Source organism: Anguilla rostrata, chromosome 8 (assembly GCF_018555375.3).
Source record: "Anguilla rostrata isolate EN2019 chromosome 8, ASM1855537v3, whole genome shotgun sequence".
In the NCBI taxonomy this organism is placed as follows: domain Eukaryota; kingdom Metazoa; phylum Chordata; class Actinopteri; order Anguilliformes; family Anguillidae; genus Anguilla; species Anguilla rostrata.
Genome location: NC_057940.1, coordinates 56,704,035 through 56,729,387, shown reverse-complemented (window position 1 = coordinate 56,729,387; position 25,353 = coordinate 56,704,035). Strand labels below are relative to the sequence as shown.

General features: G+C 49.1%; 2 protein-coding genes across 2 annotated transcripts; one reads left to right on the top strand and one right to left on the bottom strand.

Annotated features, from left to right (window-relative positions):
- Positions 1-810: 810 nt before the first annotated feature.
- Positions 811-25,024, bottom strand: vars2 (valyl-tRNA synthetase 2, mitochondrial). Its single transcript, XM_064345650.1, has 30 exons — positions 24,966-25,024; positions 24,745-24,803; positions 16,068-16,297; positions 15,756-15,837; positions 15,506-15,606; positions 15,073-15,194; positions 14,615-14,681; positions 14,168-14,265; positions 13,890-13,983; positions 13,359-13,605; positions 13,119-13,207; positions 12,824-12,914; positions 12,221-12,348; positions 11,139-11,242; positions 9,945-10,026; positions 9,185-9,261; positions 8,819-8,906; positions 8,421-8,514; positions 8,173-8,243; positions 7,744-7,869; positions 7,480-7,584; positions 6,996-7,064; positions 6,792-6,870; positions 6,480-6,610; positions 4,182-4,334; positions 3,266-3,535; positions 2,931-3,042; positions 2,558-2,781; positions 1,570-1,719; positions 811-1,376 (listed from the first exon to the last, which is right to left on the bottom strand). Exons 1-30 carry the CDS (start codon positions 25,007-25,009, stop codon positions 1,296-1,298), a joined length of 3,468 nt encoding a protein of 1,155 aa, XP_064201720.1. The 5' UTR covers positions 25,010-25,024; the 3' UTR covers positions 811-1,295.
- ppp1r11 (protein phosphatase 1, regulatory (inhibitor) subunit 11) lies at positions 18,000-24,677 on the top strand. Its single transcript, XM_064349214.1, has 3 exons — positions 18,000-18,345; positions 19,423-19,531; positions 21,548-24,677. Exons 1-3 carry the CDS (start codon positions 18,268-18,270, stop codon positions 21,727-21,729), a joined length of 369 nt encoding a protein of 122 aa, XP_064205284.1. The 5' UTR covers positions 18,000-18,267; the 3' UTR covers positions 21,730-24,677.
- Positions 25,025-25,353: the final 329 nt, after the last annotated feature.

Below are 25,353 nucleotides of genomic sequence, written 5' to 3'. Positions count from 1 at the left end.
CCATCCTACAAAAATAAATCATACTTCTAAACACTATTTAAACTTATCTCTAGTCTAGACTACGCTAAACTGGACGCTTGTCCTTATCATAGTTTGTAGCAACTTCGTTCAGTTTCACGGTCAATGCTAAAACGCATCACGTTGTGTCCTTAATCTATCCAACTCAGAACTGGCTAATCTTTTTATTCTTCTGTCTTTCATTAAACGCTTAGTCCCCTACAGAACAGTCAAAATGTAGGCAGCGTGAATGTCTTTTCTCTGCATCATCCAGAACAAAATGAAAAACACCATTAATAATGCATTTTTGCTGGATACACAACAAAGTTGTGTACATATCATCCTTCTGGTAGTGAAATTCAGCTTAATTGAATCAAATTAGGCAATGGCATTTATTTAGGCTACATGTCTATTTTGCTATAGTTTGAAACACAATCACCTTCAGCCTGAAACCAAATTGCGATTTCTAAATATATCCATTATTCAGCAAATGGTTGTTCCAGCTCTGAAAATTACTGTATTCTACTCCTAGCAATTTGAACCTTCATATCCACAGAGAACAGGACAATGGTATACGTAGCCTTGGATACTGTCCACAGTATGACGTTGTTCTTGCTCCATCAGTTGATTAAATTTGAATGTAGGCCTATTTGGTTTAATTAATATGAAACATAGGGACATCCTGTAATTCAGGTAAGACGGTTAGGATTTTCCATTAAAATAGGGCACCAGTTTAGGGGAAATCCCCATCTCAAACCAAAACATGAGTTTGGAAATGGAAATCGTAATTTAAGGACCCATTTTATCAGGAAGTGTGGCTCAGGTGAGATTGTTAATGTCCATGTTTTTAAAATACCGTAGGAGTCCAAGATTACTATAGTGCACATGAAATGCCTGTGAGCATACAGCTTTGTAAATATATCTGTTAAGAACTAAACATCATTAAAAACAGTGCCTGTGACATTAACAACAATGCCTAAAACACATGTGAATCATTTATTATACATTAACTCTATATTCCCTTTGATCAAAACAAAACAACCACGGCAAGCAGCTGAAACCTGTACATTACTATATTTCCGCCAAAGCATCTCACACTACCAGTTAGAACTGACTGATCTGCAGTGGGAGAGCACTGTGCTCCACAGTGTCTCTGCGAGTCTGTTCGCTAGTGGGTGCGACTCGGTGCAGTCCAGTGCAGTTCTGAATTAGGTGACAGTTTGTTTTTGAGCTTGTCCTGATCCCATAATGAGCCGGATTATACAGTACAGGATCTTCTTCTCCACGCTCGCTCACTCTCAGCTGTCCTGTTTTCTTAAGCTCTGTAATGCCAGCAGTTGGTCCTGGATGTTAGTCAGCTCTTGTTCTAAGGCAGAGATCTAAAATGAACACACAGACACACACACACACACAGACACACACACACACACACACACACACACACACACACACACGTGCACGCACACACACACGCACACACACACACACACACACACAAAGAGGGCGTTTGGTTAACACAGAGAGCAGATCACACACGTGTGCAGCCCTAACACCTGACCAGACGTGACCCACCTTTCTCTCCGTCTCCTGTCTGACACGCTCCGGCACCTTCTCTGCGTAGTGAGGGCCTCGGGTTCGAGAGACGCACTGCTCCAGCTGGGCCAGAACCTTCTCTCTGCGCTCAGACAGCTGGGCACTCTGCGCATCCACATCCACACTGCCCTGAGAGGGAGAGCGAGAGGGAGAGGAAGAGAGAGAGAAAGAGAGAGGGACAGACAGAGAGAGATTAAAACACAACACACTGCACTTGGGCCCCGTTTACACCGCAGGTAATACGGCTGTCGCTCCTCATTTTAGAGCTTGACACGGTTCAGTTCACACTTAGTGCGCTTATGGATGAGAGCGCCAACTAGTGTAGTAGTGTAGACTTATGTTCTAAACAGGAAGCGACTACTGAATTTGGCTCTTGTTCCTGTGCAGATGAGCTCGGTTGGGAGTATGGACGCGAACGGAGGCTGACAACTGGTAGCAGATGGGCAGAGTTAAACTGCACAAAACCACCCGACTTCCTTTCACCCTGAAACCAGAAGAAGAGCTTCCAACGCAGAGCGTGCTGATGAGTTCTGGTAAAAGAGCCGCCGTTGAGTACTGGTAGCAGAAGCTGTTTAACGTTCTTGTATTTGCTGCTGGTTCACGTGGAAATGCACGTCTTCTTCAGCTTCTCTTGGCAAAACATTTATGACCGCACGGGTCCATGTTTGCTGACGTGGGAGAGCACATTTACACCCTCGCAATATTTTGAAATGTGAGATTTATATTCAGAGCAAACATCGCTGTTACAAACTGACTGACAGTACTGTAAACAAAGGAGCGAGTCCTGTTACTCGTTCGCACATGTCAACATTCTCGGCCTCCTGAATATGCCGATGTGTACGGACATAACCCAGTCAACCGCTTTGGTAATCGAGTGTTAACAGGTCCTCAGAGATCGTAATGAAACAAACGTTTAGTGATCGACAGGACACTGCAGTACATTAACACCGCCCGGTCCGTTTGTTACCTGTACATCCAGGTGTAGCTGACAGGTGTGGTCGACCACGCCCACCATGCATCCGACAGGCGGCGGGGGGGCGGAGTCAGCCACGGGGGAGGAGTCAGCCGCGGGGGCGTGGCCTGGCTCGGGGGCGCAGTGGAGGTGAAGGGTGGAGACCCGGCCCAGGGTGCGAACGGTGGAGCTGAAGCGCAGGAGGGTCTGGGCCTGACTGGGCGAGCACACCACCCACACTAGAGCGGGGAGAGGAGCGAGGGGTTACCACGGAAACAGCAGGGCCACAGCCAATCAGCACGCAGCACGCAGCACAGGAAGTTAAGGTTACACTGTAAGGTTACACGCCAGTGAAGTCAGAAAGCGCTCGGATCTGCGGCCAACTTACAGTCCGGTCTGGCTTTTGTCAGGCGACACTGGGCCCGCAGTGACCTCGTGACCCTGACAACTTCCTGTATCAAGGGGAAGTCGGCCTCCTCCTGGGGGAAGTGCCAGTGGTCCTTCGGCAAAAAGAAGAGAGAGGATCATGGGAATTGTATTTCACAACCAGAAAATAGAAACTTGTGTGGAAATGAAGGGATTGATTTGGGGTGTGATAAGAGGCTAACGTATGGCCTCAGAGGAGAGCCTGCGCTAGCCCAAATCCACAGCAGGGTCACAGCTGAAAACCACGGGAGAAAACGGGGAATAAAAGGTAGGGAGAGGGTTTCTCCTCTTTCTCACCAGCTGGCTGGACTGTGGGTAGGGCTGAACGCACAGGCTGGCAGCCGAAGCAGCTGGAGCAGCCGATGCAGCCGACGCAGCCGGGACGTCCGGGCGGTGAGCCTGCAGCCGCTGCCACAGCTCCTCAGTGAGGTAAGGCATGAAGGGGGAGAAGAGGGCGAGCGAGATAGACACGCAGTGGAAGAGCACAGCCCGAATGCTCTCTCTCTCCGCCTCGCCCCAGCTGTCTAGGGCCCCGTCCTGCTGCCCCAACACCGGCTTAATGCATTCCTGAACCAGAGAGAGGGGGAGGGGAGGGGAGGGAGAGGGGGAGAGGGAGGGAGGGAGGAGAGGGGGAGGAGAGGGGGAGAGGGAGGGGAGGGGGGAGAGAGAGGGAGGGAGGGAGGGAGAGAGAGAGAGAAAATTAGACGACGGGAGGGCCTGGACAGACACAGGGAGGACAGCAGCGGAGTAAGAAGGTACAAGCGCTCAAAACTCTGCCACCTAGCCCCCCTCATCACAACCTGCTACTTATGAGCCCCGCACCATCCACCCAGAGACCCTGCCATCTATAGCCCGCCCCTTCCACCTCACAACCCTGCCCACCTACAGCTAGCCCCCCTCCCACCCACAACCCTGCCCACTTATAGCCCCGCCCCCCTCCCACCCACAACCCTGCCCATCTATAGCCCCGCCCCTCCCCACCCACAACCCTGCCCACCTATAGCCCCCCCCTCCCCACCCACAACCCTGCCCATCTATAGACCCGCCCCCCCTCCCCACCCACAACCCTCCCCACCTATAGCCACGCCCCCCCCCACCCACAACCTGCCCCATGCTGCTACCACCCTGCCCACGCCCCAACCCCAGCCTTTAGCCCCGCCCACAGCCCCACCCCACCTTTCAGCCCCGCCCCACCATTAAGCCCCGCCCTCACCAGGTAGACGTCGCAGAGGCAGTGCAGCCAGAAGGAGTGCAGGGCGGAGGTGACGGCCTGCAGGTCGTAGCGCTGGAACCCCCCCTCACACTGCAGCACTGTGTCCCTGAGCCGAGAGCACAGCCAGCGCTCCACACTGCTGAGAGGGGCCGTCTGCGCGTGGGGGGGCGGGGGGGGGGGGGGGGGGGAGGGAGGGGGGAGAGGGGAGGGGAGGGGAGAGGGAGAGGAGGGGGGAGAGAGGGGATAAAGGGAGAGAGGGAGGAGGGGGGAGAGAGAGGGGAGAGGAGAGAGGGAGGGGAGATAGGGGAGGGGGGAGAGGAAAGAAGGAAGGGGGAGAGAAGGAGTGGGGAGAGGGGAGAGAGGGGAGGGGGGAGAGAGAGAGGGGGCATATTTTCGAGTTTAGCTTGTTGCAACACTTTAATACTCTGGCAACACTTATTTATTCTGATTGCCAATAAATGTCTTAGAAAGAGAGAGAGTGTGTGAGAGAGAGACAGAAACAAGGAGGGAGAGTGAGAGAGTGTGTGAGAGAGACAGAAACCAGGAGGGAGAGAGAGAGAGTGTGTGAGAGAGAGACAGAAACAAGGAGGGAGAGAGAGAGAGAAACTGGAGGCACGATTAGATGCAGTGAAGGGGGCGGGGGTGTTGAGGTTTTAAAATTTGGACAGGGGGCCTAATGCAGAAAGGGGCCAGGAGCCAAGGCACACAGACCCGGGGGGGGGGGGGGGGGAGAGAAAGGGAGAGAGAGGAGGGGGGGAGAGAAGAGAGAGAGAGGCTACCAACGCAAGAGAAATAACTCTCCCAGGTGCACAGACACTCACATTACATGTACCCCCATTCCAGCACTTTTTTAATTTGTGTGTCCTAATATTGTAGCTTGTTCTTCTCCCTAGTTTGGCTTGGCATGAGTTAGGTCAGAATAATGTTTACTGCGTGAACTGAACTGTGTTCTTGGCAAGAAATATCTGTACAAAATTATTATTGTACCTTATTCAACCTGTGTTTTGTAGTTCTCCAATGACTACGATCTGCACTTTTTGTACGTCGCTTTGGATAAAAGCGTCTGCTAAATAAGTGTAATGTAATGCAGTCTGGGGTTCCCTCGGATCTTTCCAGAACAAACTGGACCCGGGCGGGGCTCGGTTCAACAGAGCGACACGCTCGTCCTGTACCGCTCCAACGTCTTCGTACCGTGACCGCAGCGCGCTCCGTCGGCCCACAATGCAACAGTGTGTCGCCATGCCGCTAAGCAGACCGAGCTGAACCTGGGTTCAGCCGAATATCGGCGCACAGAACCGTGCCGTGCGCACGTGCGCATACTTAAAGCTGAAATGAAGCTGAGCGAGGAGAACAGAGATGTTCCAGCCAGGAGCAAACCCCATTAAAAGCATCGCTTTTATCACCTGGACCGTCCTCTACAGAACGCTGTCTTGCCTTCAGATCATCACCTCTGAGAAACAGATAATGTGTGATCAGAAGAATGTGTCTGTTTTCTCTCTGTCCCCACCCCCCCCCCTCCTCAAACATCAAAGGAACACCCTCGGGCAGTTAGGGTCACCTGAAGGTCTTGTGTGTGCAAACCTGGGTGTCTGGAGTTTAAAGTTTTATTACTTTATTACTTGAACACACAGGACACCCAAAGCTATGGCCTTTGAGACCCAGCATGGCTAAAGAATGCTCAAGAGATCTTCCCTTTAAACCTGAACGCAATCCCTGACACTGAATTAAAATCACTGATTGAAAATCTTGAGGAATATCCTGAAAACGTTCATATAGATAACGGTCGATGCCTGCTAACTGAAGGCTACAGTTTTTGGAGTGGTTCCAGTTTCAAGCTGAAACCAACGTGGTGTAATTTGGTTTTGTCGCACGGAAACTATTCCTGATACTGGAGATTGCAACTGGCTGGATTATTTGTCTACAAATATCACCTCTTTGATTAGAAGCAGAAGTAAAGTTAACCGATTTTTACGGGTAGTCAAAAGATGAGCTGGATTACATCCAAACATATTCATGCTTGGTCTCATTATTAAGACCGTAAGATTATGAAATTTTTGATAAAGGCATCATAGTGCTCAGCCCTGCTTCCACACCTCAGCCAATCAGAGCAAGCGTGCCTTTCCCTCGGCTCTTGGGATAACTTAAATATGACTACTTGGTGCAGGTTGCTCGAGGAACCTTTGAGGAACCTTTTTTAACTGATTAAAAATCTTGACGGACAGTTGGCCAAATCCCCAGTGCTGAGATGTAGTTGTGTTCGCAGGTCTGTGCTCCTGTGCTGGAGCTGGGGGTCCGTACCTCGGCCAGGGGGCTGAGGGGGCGGTCGCTCGAACCCAGGGCCGCCTGGGTGAAGCGCAGAGTCTGCCACATCTTATTACAGAAGTGCCTGCAGCTCAGCACCTGCGACACGGACAGACTGACGTCCTCCCCTGCTGGACACACGGACACAGTCAGAGAGGCGGGTAGAAGAAATACGCAATACACTCACAATACACACAAATACACACACGCACACACACACTCACAATACACACACACGCACACATGCACACACACACTCACAGTACACTCACAGTACACACAAATACACACACGCACACACACACTCACCCTGGAGCTTGTAAGAGCAGAGAGCGAATCGCAGGGCATCAGTTCCACACTCAGGGATTCCTTTGGGGAAGTCTCTCCTCTGAGAGAGAGATAGAGAGAGAGAGAGAGTGAGGGAGGGAGAGAGAAAGAGAGAGAGGCTCAGTGAGCATGCTCAGTGGGATTCCATATGGGGGGGCGGAGCTATAGAAATGACTGGAGTCCAACCTGGGCTTCCATGGCAACGCTGGTTTCTCTGGGGTCCAAGTTCCCCTCCTTCACCTTCTCCAGAAGCCTCTGTGTGTGTGTGTGTGTGAGAGAGGGAGAGAGAGAGTGAGAGACAAAGTAAGAAAAAAAGATAGGTATAAAAAAAACACTCACCAGGAAGATACAGATCTCACAAGTTCACGCCACTGACACCAGATTAGAAAAAAATACAGAATAATACTGGGGGAAAACAGCACCCTCTAGTGGCTGAATCCATCACAGTCAACGTGGAACTGAGACACATCTTTCATCTCAAATTAAAACTAAAGCCTGATATATTTGAATATATTAATATTTGTTCACATGCTTATGTCCATAGATTAAAATGAAGAAGGTTTAAATAAATCCTTTTATAAAATGTGATTTAAAAATGACTTCAGTAACCGCAGTCCTCTGAAATACTGTGAACCCGAACTGAAGGCAAAAGGAGGGGAGGTGCTGCCACCTGCAGGGAGACGCCTGAAATGACGTCCAGCGGGTCGATGACGTTCCCCAGGGATTTGCTCATCTTCCGCCCATGTTTGTCTCTGACCAGAGAGTGCAGGAGCACCTGGGAGGGAGGGGGAGAGGGGATAGAGGGAGAGAGGGAGGGAGAGAGAGAGGGGGAGAGATAATTTTATTTTAAAAAAGTAAAGTTTGGAAGCTTGAGGAAGTTGGGAAGCACTGGTCCAGCCAGCACTCGGAACATTGGGCTCAGCCACGCCTTTACCTGCTTGAAGGGCAGCTGACCGGTCAGTTCCGTACCCAGCATCACCATCCTGGCCACCCAGAAGAAAATGAGGTCACTTCCTGTCTCCAGGAGGGTGTTAGGATAGAACTGCTGCAGGTCAGAGGTCTGTAGACAGGAAGTGGAATTGTTGTTTTAAAACCAACAAAGTCAGGAGGTACCCATCCCACAAGCTGCGAGAATCTGCTGGATTTGGGCGTGTTTCAGGATTAAAGTGCTTGACTGAAGTCACTGACAGGCTCCACACACACCGCGCTTCCAAGGGCAACGCCGCCCAGGTTATGTGGCCCTCCTGCACTGGAGTGTGCAACCGAGAATATCCCAGAGTGGAAAATAAACCAGTGAGTTCTGCCTGCCCTGCTAATACGCTGGCTTCAGTGCAGTGGCGCTCCCTGTGGTCAGGAGGAATACCTGCTGTGGCCAGCCGAGCATGGCGAATGGGAAGAGAGCTGAGGAGAACCAGGTATCCAACACGTCAGGATCTGAGAGAGAGAGAGAGAGAGAGAGAGAGAGAGGGAGAGGGAGGGGGAGGGAGAGAAAGAGACAGGGAGGGAGGGGGGGAGGGAAGGAGGGACAGGGGGAGAGAGAATCCCTGGTGTTAACTGGCAGTGTAAACCCAGCTGCACACAGAGCTTTATCAGTGTGAGTGTATTTATTACCCCGAGTCAGAATAACTGCATCTGGATCCACCCGAAATCTCACAGCTGCCCTCTGCCTGGCCTCCGCCTCGTCCCTCCCCCACACCCAGCGCTCCTGGAACACACACACATGCACCACACACACACACGTACACACACACGTACACACACACACACACACACGCACGCACGCACCACACACACACACACACACGCACACACGTACACACACACACACACACACACACCCACCACACACACACGTACACACACACACACACACACACACACACACACACACACATGCACATACACGCGTGCACACAAATACACACACACACACACACAGAATTAAAGAATCAACCAGGCCGGAAACGGTCCAAATGGCATTACAGTGCACCAGCGGTGACGAGCCCCACCTCTCCTGCCTCAGCCTCCTCCGGGAGAGACACCTGATAGGCCGGAATCTGATGACCCCACCACAGCTGTCTGGAAATGCACCAATCGCTGCAAAGGAGAGACAGACCAAGCACTGGTTCTTTTCGAATTTAAAAAGAGATGGTGTGAGCAGAGAGAGAGAGAGGGATGAGGATGAGGTAGAGGGGGGAGAGAGGAGAGATAAGATTGAGAGAGATGTGTGTGGAGACATGAGGAAAGAAAGAAATGCATTCTAAACTGCCCCTCCCTTCCCCGATGACATCACAGATCTCAGGCCAGAGTTCCACAGGTGGGCGGGGCCTGCAGGCTCTCTCTGGCTGATCTGGGATCAGCGGTTCCCAGCGCACCTGATGTTGCACAGCCAGTTCCTCCAGGTCTTCTTGTAGAAGTGAGGCATGATCTCCAGCTCCCCATCATCCACTGCCTGAGAGAGAGAGAGTACAGTCACACACACACACACACACACACACACACTCACACTACTGCCAGCTCCCCATCATCCACTGCCTGAGAGAGAGAGAGTACAGTCACACACACACACACACTCACACTACTGCCAGCTCCCCATCATCCACTGCCTGAGAGAGAGAGAGTACAGTCACACACACACACACACACACTACTGCCAGCTCCCCATCATCCACTGCCTGAGAGAGAGAGAGTACAGTCACACACACACACACACACACACACACACACTCACACTCACACTACTGCCAGCTCCCCATCATCCACTGCCTGAGAGAGAGAGAGAGTAGTCACACACACACACGCACACTACTGCCAGCTCCCCATCATCCACTGCCTGAGAGAGAGAGAGTACAGTCACACACACACACACTCACACTACTGCCAGCTCCCCATCATCCACTGCCTGAGAGAGAGAGAGTACAGTCACAGACACACACACTCACACTACTACCAGCTCCCCATCATCCACTGCCTGAGAGAGAGAGAGTACAGTCACAGACACACACTACTGCACACATGCACACACTAACACACTCACTCACTCACATACACACACAGACACACACACACACACGCACACACACTCACACAGACAGACACACACAGACACTCACACAGACACAGACACACACACACCTGCATAGCTCGTTTAGCCATTTCTTCACAGCGCACAAACCACTGCCTCTTCAGCAGGGGCTCAATCACATCTCCAGAACGACTGAGAGAGAGAGAGAACAAGAGGAAAAGAGACGGGGAAAACTAAATCAAGCTTCAACAAAGTACTATACCCCTTTCCCACTGTAGAGCTGAACCAGGCTGGCTCCTTATAGCCCTTTCCCACTGTAGAGCTGGAACCAGGCTGGCTCATTATAGCCCTTTCCCACTGTAGAGCTGAACCAGGCTGGCTCATTATACCCCTTTCCCACTGTAGAGCTGAACCAGGCTGGCTCATTATACCCCTTTCCCACTGTAGAGCTGGAACCAGGCTGGCTCATTATAGCCCTTTCCCACTGTAGAGCTGGAACCAGGCTGGCTCATTATACCCCTTTCCCACTGTAGAGCTGAACCAGGCTGGCTCATTATAGCCCTTTCCCACTGTAGAGCTGAACCAGGCTGGCTCATTATAGCCCTTTCCCACTGTAGAGCTGAACCAGGCTGGCTCATTATACCCTTTCCCACTGAAGAGCTGAACCAGGCCGGCTCATTATACCCCTTCCCACTGTAGAGCTGGAACCAGGCTGGCTCATTATAGCCCTTCCCACTGTAGAGCTGAACCAGGCTGGCTCATTATAGCCCTTTCCCACTGTAGAGCTGAACCAGGCTGGCTCCTTATAGCCCTTTCCCACTGTAGAGCTGAACCAGGCTGGCTCATTATAGCCCTTTCCCACTGTAGAGCTGAACCAGGCTGGCTCATTATAGCCCTTTCCCACTGTAGAGCTGAACCAGGCTGGCTCATTATAGCCCTTTCCCACTGTAGAGCTGGAACCAGGCTGGCTCATTATAGCCCTTTCCCACTGTAGAGCTGAACCAGGCTGGCTCCTTATAGCCCTTTCCCACTGTAGAGCTGAACCAGGCTGGCTCCTTATAGCCCTTTCCCACTGTAGAGCTGGAACCAGGCTGGCTCATTATAGCCCTTTCCCACTGTAGAGCTGAACCAGGCTGGCTCATTATAGCCCTTTCCCACTGTAGAGCTGAACCAGGCTGGCTCATTATAGCCCTTTCCCACTGTAGAGCTGAACCAGGCTGGCTCATTATAGCCCTTTCCCACTGTAAAGCTGAACTAATTTAATTTGACAGTGGCAAAGGGTCAAAGGTCATGTTCCTCTGTACCTGCAGACTGGCAGTGACATGGGGTGATCCGTCTTTCCTCTGAACATCTCCTTCTCCATCAGAGCGCTCATCACTCGTTCCCTGGCATCAAACCGCTTCACACCCTGAGAGAGAGAGAGAAAGGGAGGGAGTGGAGAGAGAGAGAAAGAGAGGGAGGGAGTGGAGAGAGAGAGAGAGAGAGAGAGAGAGAGGTAGGGAGTGGAGAGAGAGAGAGGGAGGAAGGGAGTGGAGAGAGAGAGAGAGAGAGAGAGAAGGAGGGAGTGGAGAGAGGGAGAGAGAGAGAGAGGGAGTGGAGAGGGGGAGAGATGCATCTAAAGTTCCATCTTGCGTAATCAAAAACATGAAAACGTTCTGAAAGACATGACATGTTGCAGTTTCTTTGGCCTACAGCCCAGCGAGATTCATTTAATGGAATTGGCTAATTTCCTGTAATGTGGTGTTATTGGCACAAAGAACTCATTATCCCACAATCCTCTCTACCAACTGGTTTACAAAGCGTTCTACTACACTCTGGATGCTAAATCAATGTCCTCCCCACCTGCTTGTTCAGCCACAACGGTTACATAAACATCAGGGAGCCATCTTACGCTGTTTCTAAGGGAAACAGGCTTAGGTGCCTCACCCACCGAAGCCCGCCAACGAACCTCACCCCGTCCAATCAGCTAACAGCAAACCCAGCGCACAACAAAAAGCCACGAAGAGAAGGAAAAGAAAGGGCCAAAAAGCAAAAAGAGGGTAACGGAAATAAACACTCTCACACACGGCTCTCAGACCAAAGAGAAAGGGGGGGGGGGGGCGTATGCTTATATACGTCATATATATTTATATTTATATATAAACTTTCATGTGTAACATATACACAGAGAACAACAGTGCTATGTCACAGGAGCAAGCACAACATATCAGCCACCTGACCTCTTACTGTTACTATGGCAATTAGTTTTGAAAGAGACCAAAAAAATAAATGAAGACATTTCCACTGTTCAGATGACATATTCCCCCTCAGTGATTAAGACTCCGCTAGTGAGCACTTCTAAACGGTCCCTCCCTTTCTCTAGAGTGTTTGATTGACAGCTGTGTACCTCCAGCCACTGGCCACAGAGGGCAGTCATTTTCCCGTCTCCACCAATCACAGTGATGCGGGGGAGGGAGTGTCTCTGGGACAGCAGGAAGTCAGTGTGGTCATGCGCCGGGGTCACCTTCACAGCTCCTGAGAGAGAGGGGAGGAGAAAGGAGATGGGGGGGGGGAGAGAGGGAGAGAGGAGAGAGAGGGGAGAGAGGAGGAGGATGGGAGGGAGAAGAGAGGAGGAGAGAGCGGGACGGAGGATGGGGGGGGAAGAGAGGAGGGAGAGAGCGGGACGGGGATGGGGGAGAAAGAGAGGAGGGAGAGCGGGACGAGGGATGGGGGAGAAAGAGAGGAGGGAGAGAGCGGGACGGAGGGATGGGGGGAGAAAGAGAGGAGGGAGAGAGCGGGATGGAGGGATGGGGGGAGAAAGAGGAGGGAGAGCGAGAGGGAAACAGAGTATGCTTATATATAAGTCATATATGTATGTTTATTATACAAACTTTAATGTATAATATACATTTCTAGAGCAGCTCAAAAAAATAAATATTTTTTAAAAAGTAGAAATGCATATTAAGCAAAGGTTTTGGTGAATATGACCGTGATGTTGAGAGACAGATACCTGTCCCGAGCTCCATGTTGACCAGGGGGTCGGGCAGGATGGGCAGCAGTCTGTCTGTGAAGGGGTGTCTGCACTGCTTATGATGGAGAGACTAAAAGGAGAACGTGAGAGGGAGTGGAAAAAATAAAGCATTGAGCATCCTATCTACTGTGTGAGATTTAGTGCTTGCGTGCGGCGGTTTGTGTGAGATTTTTCAAGATTTGTGTCATGAGAAGATCATTTTGTCGTGAGGAGAAAGGAGGACGAGGAGGAGGAAGAGGAGGAGGTGAAGCAGGGGGCGGGGCACGATGCTGACCTGGTATCTGGGGTCATCGGGGTGCACAGCAATGGCCACGTCCCCCAACATGGTCTCAGGCCGTGTGGTAGAGACTGACACCTCCCCTTCTGCAGGAGAGAGTGAGAGAGAGAGGGAGGGAGAGAGACAGATGGAGAGAGAAAGAGAGAGAGAGAGATGTTTAATGTGTAAAGATTGAGAATAAAGAGAGAGCGGGAGAGAGAGAGAAGGTGGGGGGGGGGGGGGGGGCGATGCGCTCACCCTGTCCCTCTATGGGGTAGGCGAAGGTGACCATAGTCCCAAATTCCACTTTGTTCTGGTACCCCGGAACAGACCGGAGAGTTCGTCCGGAGAGCTCCACTGTGTCCACCTGCACAGCAACGTCAGGGCAACGCTTCAGCAACCTTACCCCACAGGTACAGCAGCACAGCAGCGAGCTGTACGCAGCCGCGATGCCGCTCAGAGCAGCATTTCCGCCAAGCGAGCGCGGGGAGAAGGCTAACGAGCGCTGGCGGGCGAGCGTGGGGAGAAGGCGGACGCGTGCTCAGACGAGCGCTGCGTCGTACCTCGTGCGAGATGGCGCTCCAGGCGCAGCTCAGTACAGCGCTCGCGCGATAACTCGAGCGAAGCTCGCGGCACTCAAACCCGCCTCACAAACAGCCCGAACACAGCCCACGCTCGAAACAGCCGGCTGAAACGGAGGGGGGCCAGATGGCGGGCCAAGAAAAAAACAGTCAGAGGGAGACACAAAGCACGGCTGGAGTACCCAAACTAAGATACATAAACACACACACACACACACACCGGGTCCATGGTGAAGCAGGCCCTGCTCCAGTCCAGTGAGGCTCCCAGCATCTTCAGCTGGTGATAAATCTCATCTCCTTTCCTGAGAAACACACACACACAGAGGTGAACAACCACAGGCCTACATGCACACACAAATACACACACGCAAAAACAATATATTGTGCATCAAAACAATATTGACTCCAATTAATGTACACCTTTGATAGCAGGACATATGCACACATCACACACAGCCTTTTAAGGTGAGTGCATTTCTTACTCACTCGTTCTTCCAGTTCCACACCTCCTGCAGAAATTCTTCCCTGCTGTAGTCCTGCCTACATCTCCCATGATCCTTCAGGAGCTTCCTCTCCACCACTGCCTGACCGACGGAGCAAGGGAAAGAGAAAAAGTTGGAAGAGGTGAAGAAAGAGGGGCTATTTGGAAACAAAAACATCATCATCATTCATTCTAAAAAATGCAAATACTTCAACTGCTTTTCATGAACACAGTCAAAACGTCATAGGTGTGGGCAGCTTTGCAACGTGGCACAGGTGACTAATATGAACACCTTACAGAAGAGGCAAAAGCAACGCTAGGACTGAGAAGAAGCGGCCATTCATTAGGCCCAATCCCACAGGAGTTGCCCAGCTCTTTGGTGTGGCGTTTTTCAGGTAAAAGGTGAATAAGCGCACGGTGGCTCCTCAGGTGATCAGGTCAGACTGCGTTACCTGCGTAGCGATGCCGGCATGATCGCACCCTGGCACCCACAGCACTCTGTGCCCCTGCATCCTCCGCCTGAAATGGTCAACATTAGCCAATCAGCTGCAACCATACTGGCACGTCCCCATTTAATGCAACCAATCAGCTACAGCCATACTGGCATGTCCCCATTTAATGCAACCAATCAGCTGCAGCCATACTGGTACATCCCCACTCAATGCAACCAATCAGATGCAGCCATACTGACCACATCTCCACTCAATGAACCAGTTAGCTGCAGCCATATTGCCATACTAACCACTTACAAAATATCTGACCATAAAATTGTTTTAAAAGAACTGTAATTATTTCAAGGAATATTCTTCATGAATAGTTAATTATTTAATAGAATATTCATCATAAATACTAATTGAATATTTCATTTTAGTATTCTTTTTTATCAAAGAAAGTGTAGAAATAAGATTACCAGCGGACTAAGGCATCTTGTATTGCAACCGTGAGGGCGTGGCCCAGGTGCAGAGTTCCGGTCACGTTAGGCGGAGGGATACACAGTGTGAAGGACCGATTCACTGCATGAGGTAGTCTGCTCTGTATGGGGAGACATTCACAGAGCATTGGCACCACACCTGAAGTGAAAGAGAGACTTACAAAGCGTGAAACACTGACGTGAGTGAGAGAAAATATAAGCCAAATGGTGGAGGTGAGAGGAAATGAGATCATTCAAATTCAACGCAAATTTATCGGGTCATTATAGGGAATGATAAAAATAAAGGTGAAGAAACTAACAATCTTTATGTAGAAGCTGTCATAAAAAAGAGCAGACAAAACAGACATTACAGATATAGAAACGAAAGGCACTAAAGAAACACACAGAATGACGCTCCCTCTGCCCGACTCACCTGGTACTCAGGTGTGAACAGTCCCTCCTTTTCCCACCACTGGTACCAGCTGGACTCCACAAACTGGGGGCTGTAGGAGGAGGGCAAAGGGACGGAGGTGTCTGAAATAGGGATGTGAGAAAAAGAGGGGGAGGGAGAGTGAGAGAGAAAGAGAGCGAGCAAGGGAGAGACGGGGGACCCCCAGTGAGTCACTGGCAGAAAAAAAACAAGAGGAAGAAATGTAAACGAATACTGCGACTTTTTCTTCTACCTTTCTTCTCCCCAGGCAAGGTTGGGGCGGAGTAAACTATCCTCTCTTTTTCCCTCCACCGTATCCCTTCATCTTCTGTACTCTGAAAAAAACAACAGCAGTGGTCACAGACATTTTAACGCCCCCCCCCCCCCCGCCCCATGCACCTGTAATCTGACGAAATAAACATATGGTAAATGTCGGTGTACAGCTAGGGGAGGGGGTGAGACATTAAGAACCCTGAGTGGGGCTATGGACGCCTGACTATTATTAACGTGTCTGGACCATTCAGCAGACAGATACGATGCCACAATCTGCTAATGGTTCACTTACAGTGTGCTCGCTGCTCAAAATGGACTTCTCCTTCTCTCTCTGGCGCTGGTCTCTCTGTTGGCTCCGAGGTGAGGGAGAATGTGAAGAAGACAACGGTGAGGAAGAGTAGGGAGGAAAAGCCCATAAGTTGACAGCACAGTGCTTGTACTCCCAAACTCGCCGCCGCGCTCGTCCAATCCTTCCCCCTCGGGCCCTCGCGGACAGGTGAGCTGCGTGTCTCCACATCACACCTGAATGACAGAAACAGAAACGTTTATGTCGGCACACTTCCTGGTACGATTTGACTGGTGTGATTAAAAAAATAAAAATGCTACTATAATCATGTTATAATAATGCTTATACTTTTGATAACTTACTGGGGCATTCGCGCGAGATTCCCACTGCTACTTTAGGATACAAAAGGTTTTTTGATGGAGTGACATGTGCTTGTAATTGGCTAGCTCGACTAACTGTGATTCATTTGGCTGTGTTACTCACATTAGGACGAACTATGTTTTTGAAGCAATGCTTGCTAGTGTTTTTCCATACATAAAATACATAGTCATTCAAGTCGCTTGCCATATCTAACTATTTTCTGCGACACCGGATTGACAGTTAACTCTATTTTTCGAAACCGACATATTTTTCCTACGTTACCTGCAGAGAGGCTGGCAGGCTCTAGGACGCAGACATTTTGGTTTCAACCTTTCAACTCTGACCGATGCATGTTGTTTACTTCTACCGGCGACTGGAGAAAAGAAGGGCCATTTCAAAAAGAGGTTTCGCTCTCGAATCTAACTTGCATTTAAAGTGAAATCTGGGTCGCCTCCGTACACGTGTCAGAATGTCGTGCGATGTGGACACTCACACTGAATAAAGTTCAGATTTAATTGAAGCGGAACGTTACATTTTGTGTCAGGGTTTCTTTTCGGGGAGAAAAACGGAACTGGACCACATTCACGCATGCGCATGTCAGTTCGTGAAACCGTTCGCAACGAAAATGTATTGCTATATGTTGAAAAATATTAAGATTAATTAATGTCTTTGCTCCAAACAGTGTCACTGGAAATACACCCCTTGTAATTATATGTCCATAAGACAATGACAAATTACAGACAACTGGTAGTTTGTATCTAAGAAATATACATTAATATGGCATCAATTGTAAAGCGCTTTGGATTTTGCGCTATATAAATGCAGTCCATTTACCATTTATACGTTTATCCTTACACAGGGTTCAGTAGCAATACATGATATATAAAAATACACAATCTACAGATATCTCCCAAAATATTTATTCTTGATTCTTGTCCAATACCAACAGGATATAACCAAAAATGACCATAAAGGCACCCATGTCACATTACGTTGGCATTTTGCTAGATGGCATCCCGCAAAGGCCGCAATTACTATTCCCGTGTTGAACTAGGTCAAGTTCTCATGTGACCAGAGAGATAGCCCATTTGGAAAGTTACAAGTGATAGCTAATACTTAACAGGCAGTACTCTAATGTTATTTGTGTGTTATTTAATTGAAAGTAGTTAGGCATGCCAACTACTTGCTAGGGCATGTGCCGAGTAACATTTCCCCCATATTGATTTGATCCAAATGTATGTAGTTTCTTTATCCTTCCTGTTTGATAAACAAATACAGATAAACGTGCCGCTCTATTGCAAATCCTACTGGTTTCTGTGAATAAATGTAAAACAGCGTTCTCGCTAATTCACCATCTGGTCCACATTTGCTTCACCGGAATTTATTAATTTCCTCTGGTGTTGGTTTCAAATGATTAATGCTACCACTAATAATACGAATATTACTGCGTATGTTTAACGTTTATGCAATGCAAAAGTAAGAGGGATATTCCATTTAAATCTTCTCTGGAATAACGCAGCTTTTGTAGCCAGCAGCTGAACGGGGAACCAACTCAAGCGACCTTATCGGACTGAGTCAGCGATGGACATTGAGTCACAGGAAAGGGTCACGTCCAGTAATGCTTCCATCCCGCATCTGCGGCGCGATTGCTGCGACCAAAACAGTACGGTTTCCCTTGCCAACCGCTCTAGCAGCTTCTCCCTAATCCAGGAAAAAATAATAGCACTACCTATTCAGGATTAAAAGCGGTCGGATACGTGTAACACTGCGCATATCGACCGGTGGTGGAAGCGGCAGTGGGCGGGATTGTAGGGCTAGCTCGCTGGTTAGCTAACGAGGACAAGCTATGGCTGAGGTTCCAGGGACTTCGAGCGAGACGATAACGGAGACAGTCCAAGTGGACACACCGCCACCGCCCCAACAGGTAATGCCAGCCCACCCCAGAAAAAAACAGCTACTGGCAGTTATGGCGATGACAGCAAATCGACACAAGCTAGTTAAAACCCCGAGGCCCACCTGTAACCACAACTGCTTAGCTAGCCTGCTAGTGAGCTAACAGTGGCTGGGCCTATTGTCGTTAGATATTTAGCATTCGCTAGTTAAAAATATTAGCCATCTAGCTAGTAGCATGTTGTGACATTGTCATTATCAGTTTCATCTTTTCAAGACAATAAAGTCAAATGTAATATAGTAAAACCGTGAATATCCGGAACATCTAGCTAGCGATGTATATTTTCTAGCAAGTTTTCAAGTATCTAACATTACCTGTCAACTTGGGTGGCTATCAAATGTAGCAACGGGCTAGTTGGCATATTTTAAATGCACTGTGCACATTTTATAACTAGGCAAAAGCTTAAAATTCTTGTGTTAATCTTGTCAGTCAGCGAAAGCTTTTTTTTTTTATTTTTTCTTTTATTTTAAAGGGAACCCGCTTTAGTTTCACATGTCCAAACAGGGTTCTTGACCACTGCTTCCATAACGATGGTCTGATGACTGTTTGGTTTCTGGTGATCTTAATTTGCACTAAATTGGAAACCAACGAGGGCAATACGTTTTTGGGAGAATAATTTCATTAATTCTATCTGTGCTTGTACAAAAACCTATAGCAGCTAGCATTCCAGTTGTGATAGCAATAAACTGAGACTTCCAACAGCTGAAGTGGATCGTGACAGTTACTGCAGTGGCTCGCGCGTATTGCGACATCTACACCGACAGTGATCCATCGGTGCGGTGACATATTCCTGAGAACGCACGGAATTCTCTGTCTCGCCGTCTGTTCCGTTGCAGGTTTTCAGCCGATAAAGTGGCTGCGATTTATCTTCATAAGTCGCTGTGGGTTCATTTATTAAGTTAGGGATAGATAGGCCGTTATAAAATGTATGCTAAACTCTTGGCAAGGATATGTCCTCCCACGTTTTTGTGTGTGTCACGCAGTCTAAAAAATTGTGGCAGTTGGACGATCAGTGTTCTGAGAGAATCTCACGGCTTCATCTCTCTCCAGGAGGGTCGCAGCTTGACGATCAAGCTAAGGAAGCGGAAGACTGAGAAGAAGGTGGAGTGGTCCAGCGACACCGTGGACAATGAACACCTGGGCAGGAGATCCTCCAAGTGTGAGTGTCGAAGGTCACTTTCTCCCGTGTTCAGGGTTGTGTGGAGTTGCGCTTCCATCGCATTACCTTGACTTGGCTGCTCCAACAATATGTCCGCTCACATGTGAAGTCGTCACTAAACCTTTGGTCATTGCTAGTTAATTTATAACTACAGCTGTCCTTAATTGGGTTGCAGCACAATAACTTTTATAATCACAGATTCTGCAGGTTAGTGAGACGTTCCCTTCCGTCCTCTCTGCTTCTTAAAGGCATACTATGCAGGATTTGTGTGGCCTGTGTTTACAATCAAAAAGAAGTCTCCTCCTCCGTCTTTAACCCCGCCCACTCACTCCGAGCTATCCCACCTGTCGTAGCTAGCTGGATGGCTAGAGCTGACGCTGGGCCAAGCTTACAGGCCTAACAGAAAACAAGCCCACGCTGCATCGCTTTTTATCCCCTTGGCAAAACTCAGCTGACACCACTGAGTAAAATCAATTCCAAGGTTAACTGTGGTTCTTGGACAAGCCCTGTTGGCTTGTCGCTAGCTCGCTATCAACAAACAGTGTGCTGAGATCTGATCCCACACCACAGGCTGTGTAGCCACACCCACCCCTTCCCACACAAGAAAAGAGTGCTTCACCCAGAAACAACCGGAACACATTGTGGAATAACAAATACAGGTAAAGGTCCACAGATTCAGTGGAACTGCGTAAAGATCGCGATTGCCAGTGCCTCATAGATATGCCTTAGCATGGTTCTTTTATTATCTTTTCAAGGTAAAAACCCTGCATAGTCTGCCTTTAACTGCAGTAGGTTCTGGGTGGGAGTTTCCGGTGCCATGTTACAGTACAGAGTATCTGATGCCACAGTGTTGTACTTGGTCATGCCCCATTGGCAAAGTTTGGGAACTGAATGCGGTCGGTCAGGCAGGACCGGTTGCTCTCCTTGGTGGAGGCTCCCGGTCACAGTTGGCCGATGGCCTAACCAGGGGACCGGGCTCGAACCTGCACCTACAGGGTGTGCCCTTTTACCTGCTGAGCCACTCGGGAGCCTGAGCTCATTTCCCCGCTAACACGAAACGCTCTCGCAATGTCGCTGGAACGTTTCGTCAAGGTTATAACGTTGCCACTACATGGCCGCAACATTGTGAGAACGGTTTTGTGTTGGCTGGGTTGTTCTGTTTTAGTTTTTTCAGGTAATAGCCGGTTGTGTGACGCATGTGGTCAGGATGGACCCTCCCGCCCCCCCCCCCCCCCCCCACCCTCCCTGCACTAATATCAGATCCCATGACCCATCAGCTAATTAAATTAAAGCTCTGTGGGCCCATTCTTCCAGGCCCTACGCTGGCCTCCCTGTGCCTCCCTGTCTGAAGCAGAGCTGGGCAACGAGGGCCGAATCCGTTTCGGGTTTTCACTCCCACTCCTGGCCTTAATTACTCAATCAGCCCTAACATTTACACCACCTGACATCTAAGCTGCATTTTTTGACAAGCGCATGAATGACAGCTAAAGACTGTTCTTGTTTCCCCATATGAAACGTTTTACTGTGATGTAATCTACAACTGAACCGGTGTGTACAGCCGATGAGCGCTTTCAGTCAGGGTCATTGGTGGAAACAAAAACCTGCATACACACCAGCCCTGGAGGGCGCACGCAGGGCCGGCCCGTGGCATAAACGCTCTATGCGGTTGTTTAGGGCCACAACCGCTAGGGGCGGCCACACGACCAAGAAGGGGGGGGCCACACGATCCAATGTTTATCTAAGGTAAATAACGTTATTTTCGTAATTACATTATTCACCGGAACTATCACGGAACTAGCGGTATAAATTGAAAATGGAACAGAACAGTTCATAACAAGGTAATGTTATGACCTTTGTATCAAAGTAAACCCCCCCCGCCCCCCACCGACAGACTTGTTTAGGGCCAACAGAATCCTAGGGCCAGTCCTGGGCCCACGCCTGGGTCACACACGGGCTTTGTGAGGACTTTCAGTGAGGCTGGTCTAAAGGGCTGCCCGATGTGTCCCGCTCAAACAGGCTGCTGCGTGTACGAGAAGCCGCGCCAGTTCGGGGAGTCTTCCTCCGAGAGTGAGGGCGAGGACGAAGACGGCTGCGGGAGCGCGCACTGCATTCTGGGACATGGCCGGGAACGGCACGGACAGAGACGGGGAGGCGGGTCCACAGCGCCCCCTAACGCCGGAGGACCAAACGCCCACTAGGAGCGGGCGACACAACGGGCGGTAGAGACGGGGAGATTCTGACGACAATTATATACACACAAACACACACACGCGCACACACACAAACACACAGACAGTTACACACTGACACACACGCACATGCACACACAGACACACGCACGCGCACACACACAAACACACAGACAGTTACACACTGACACACACACACACACACACACTGACGCACATGCACACACACAGACACACGCGCACACACACAAACACACGCATGCGCACATACACAAACACACAGACAGTGACACACACACTGACGCACATGCACACACACACAGACGCACATGCACACACACACAGACACACGTGCGCACACACGCACACAGACTGACACACGCGCACACACACACAGACGCATGCATTTACACACACATACACACAGACGCACGTGCACACACATTTACACACATGCGCGTGCACACACACTCACACACACACAGATGCACGCTCATACACACACACACACAGTTATACCCACTCAAGTTCAGTTCAGTCACTGTAATGGGGAGTGATAATTTGCAGAAACATACGCACTCACACACACGCGCACACACCCACTCACACTCACACACAGATGCACGCTCATACACACACACACACACACACACACACAGTTATACCCACTCAAGTTCAGTTCAGTCACTGTAATGGGGAGTGAGAGGAAAGAGAGTAAGAAAAGGGAAGAACCAAAATATAGACAGAGAGACTGATGGAGGAAGAGAGGAAGAAAAGATTGAGAGAAAGAAAACAGTTCTGTCTAAGTCAGTTTCTGAAATGATTGGGGGAAGGGAGTCCATTGTACATATTGAATCCATTTTTTTAAGTTTACTTTTATTTATTTTTTTGTCTTAATGCTTAATTGTAAGAATATATTATCTCTTTCAAACGGTGCACTGATTGACAGCAGCTTGTGGTATTAGAGTTTCGAGTAGCATTGCCCCCACCTCAATGAAATAAAAAACATTTTCAATCTGCAGACGGGCTGGATGCCTTTCATTTGAAAGTGTTATTCGCTGTCTTGCTTGGCTTAATGTTTCTGAAATACTGCATGTGTAAAGTTACGTTTATTCAGCTGTTCTTCCGATGCTAAAATCCTTAACTTATATCTGGCAGGGATTTTCTAAAACGAGATTTACCCTTTAAGGGAAAAAGATCAATTATGCTTGCAATCTGCAACACTTTAATTGAAGGGTATCATTCTGATTGGTTATGCTTCATACAAGTTTGACATGGATACCCATGAATGTTCATAATGGCTTACAACAAATTATACAAGCTGTGAGATACTTATCGCTTAGAAGCTTTCATAATAAAGGATCCCAGGAATTATTTTTACTGCAGAATAAAAAGCTGTGAATAACATTTTTTTCAAATGAAGGGCAGAAACGAAAAATCCAGATACTTTATGGACAACAGAAAGGTTTTTGGTTGGATTGTCGTCTGCACCTATTACGTTCCATGATCTCTTAATTAAATTCACGTGTAGAACTCCGCCCCCACATTGATTGGCAGATACAGTAACTCGTGACTAATGGTTCGGAGCGCGCGGTTTCATTGATTGACCTTCCGTATGCACTTATTGTACGTCGTTTTGGATAAAAGCGTCTGCCAGATAAGTGTAATGTAATGTTGATCCCATTGTGGGAGCAGCTACCGTGGTCTGTCAGTCACCGACTTGCATGAACCAATCGGATGAGTTGGCTCTCCTTTAAAGACACTAAGGGGTTGACGCTTCACTGTCTCTGTCCCAATTTCTCACTTTTGTGTACAGAGAACAAGATTCTCGTACTTTCAGACAATCCTTGTGAAGAGCTGCTTAGCAGCCATTTCACTTTCTCCCCCGTGAGCACGAAAACGCCCGTGGAATAAGCGGCATGCTCTAGTACAAACGTATGTATATATGAATCAATAGTTTACCACGCACCCGTTGTGCCACAAAGGAAAAATAATTACCTGGGGAGAGAATAAACTAAAAGACATTGGGGCTGTGGGTGCTGACACTAAGATTTTGATATTTTGGAAAAACCGTTTCAGTAATAAGTAGTGAAAATGTAGACGTACACAAGGGGAGTATTATGACAATTACAAGCATTCTTTTAACCACCCACATGATGCGTTTCGAGTTTATGCCTGTAAGGTCATTACTGCCAGAAGGATATTTATTCGGTATAATGGCAAATCAGGCATAGCCTACAGATTCTTTTAGGTGGCTATGCCAGTTTAAATGTATATATAGTGAACACGGGGCGCTGTGCACGTGTGGACCATGAAAAGCGGCAATCCGCACACCCATTCCGACGCAATGGGTAGGAACATTGCAGAGTAAAAAATCACGGAGTTCTGTTCTCAAACTCCCGATTCTAAGGACGCTTCGCGCGTCGCCTCTCGTTTCTCAGCACACACTGGTATTAATAACGATGATTATCTTGCTTTTCAAGTCAGCAGAATGGCCGTTATGCCTTTTATTGTGCGTCGCGTGGCTCTGCTTAAAATGTCGCTCAGCGCTCTTCTGCAGCCACAAAGACGACCAGGACCGGAGAAGGACTTCGGCTTTTCGCGTAAACGTGTTTGCCTACCAGTTGCTCTTATCCGTTAAAAATTGGGTAGGGGTGGGGGGCTGCGCAGGTGCATGCCAAATTATTTATCGTATAGGTATCACGGCTCTGGCCGCGGTCTTGACTTCCCACTGTCTTGAGTAACGGGGTCCACCTCCGGCCCGGTACATCTCCATACCTGCGTTCCACGAGCCAGGCCAGAAGAGACAGGCGCGCGCGTCACAAAGGGTTTCAGAACATTCGAAACTCAATTTTCTATCACGTGGATGATGAACACAGTATTTGCTGTTGTAGCGTACTGCTTGCTCACCTCTCTGTACATAACGACCCTAACAACAATAAAGAGATTTGAACTCCTGTGCGCTTCGTTGTCATTGTTTCGTCGATTTACACTGATTTAAAGAAATATATCAAAAACACCCACCATGGACGTAGACATGCTGCGTAGATTCTGAAGTGTTTATCGAATGTTGCTGTTGAATGCTGTTGCGTTTAAAGAAAGAATCAGAAGAATTAAGCTTCAGAAACCAAGCAGCCACGTCGCTCTCGCTGCAGGGCCTGTGCACACCACTCCGGTGTATCTCAACCTACAGCCGAATCTGTAACCGCCAAAATCTAGACGGATAAAACCCTCTTACTGCCGACAATGAGAGAAGAGAAAAATCCCCAGCCCCATTCTGAGTTAGCATTTACAGGAAAGTACCTGGCGCTAATCTGACAGGTCCAGGTGATGCGGGTCCAGGTGATGCAGGTTAAGGATGATGCGGGTCCAGGTGATGCAGGTTAAGGATGATACGGGTCCAGGTGATGCAGGTTAAGGATGATGCGGGTCCAGGTGATGCAGGTTAAGGATGATGCGGGTCCAGATGATGCAGGTTAAGGATGATGCGGGTCCAGGTGATGCAGGTTAAGGATGATGCGGGTCCAGATGATGCAGGTTACAGGATGATGCGGGTCCAGGTGATCAGTTTAGGATGATGCGGAGGAAGAACGCGTGTACAGCGCCGCAGCGCCCCTTATCACCCTTCGACGA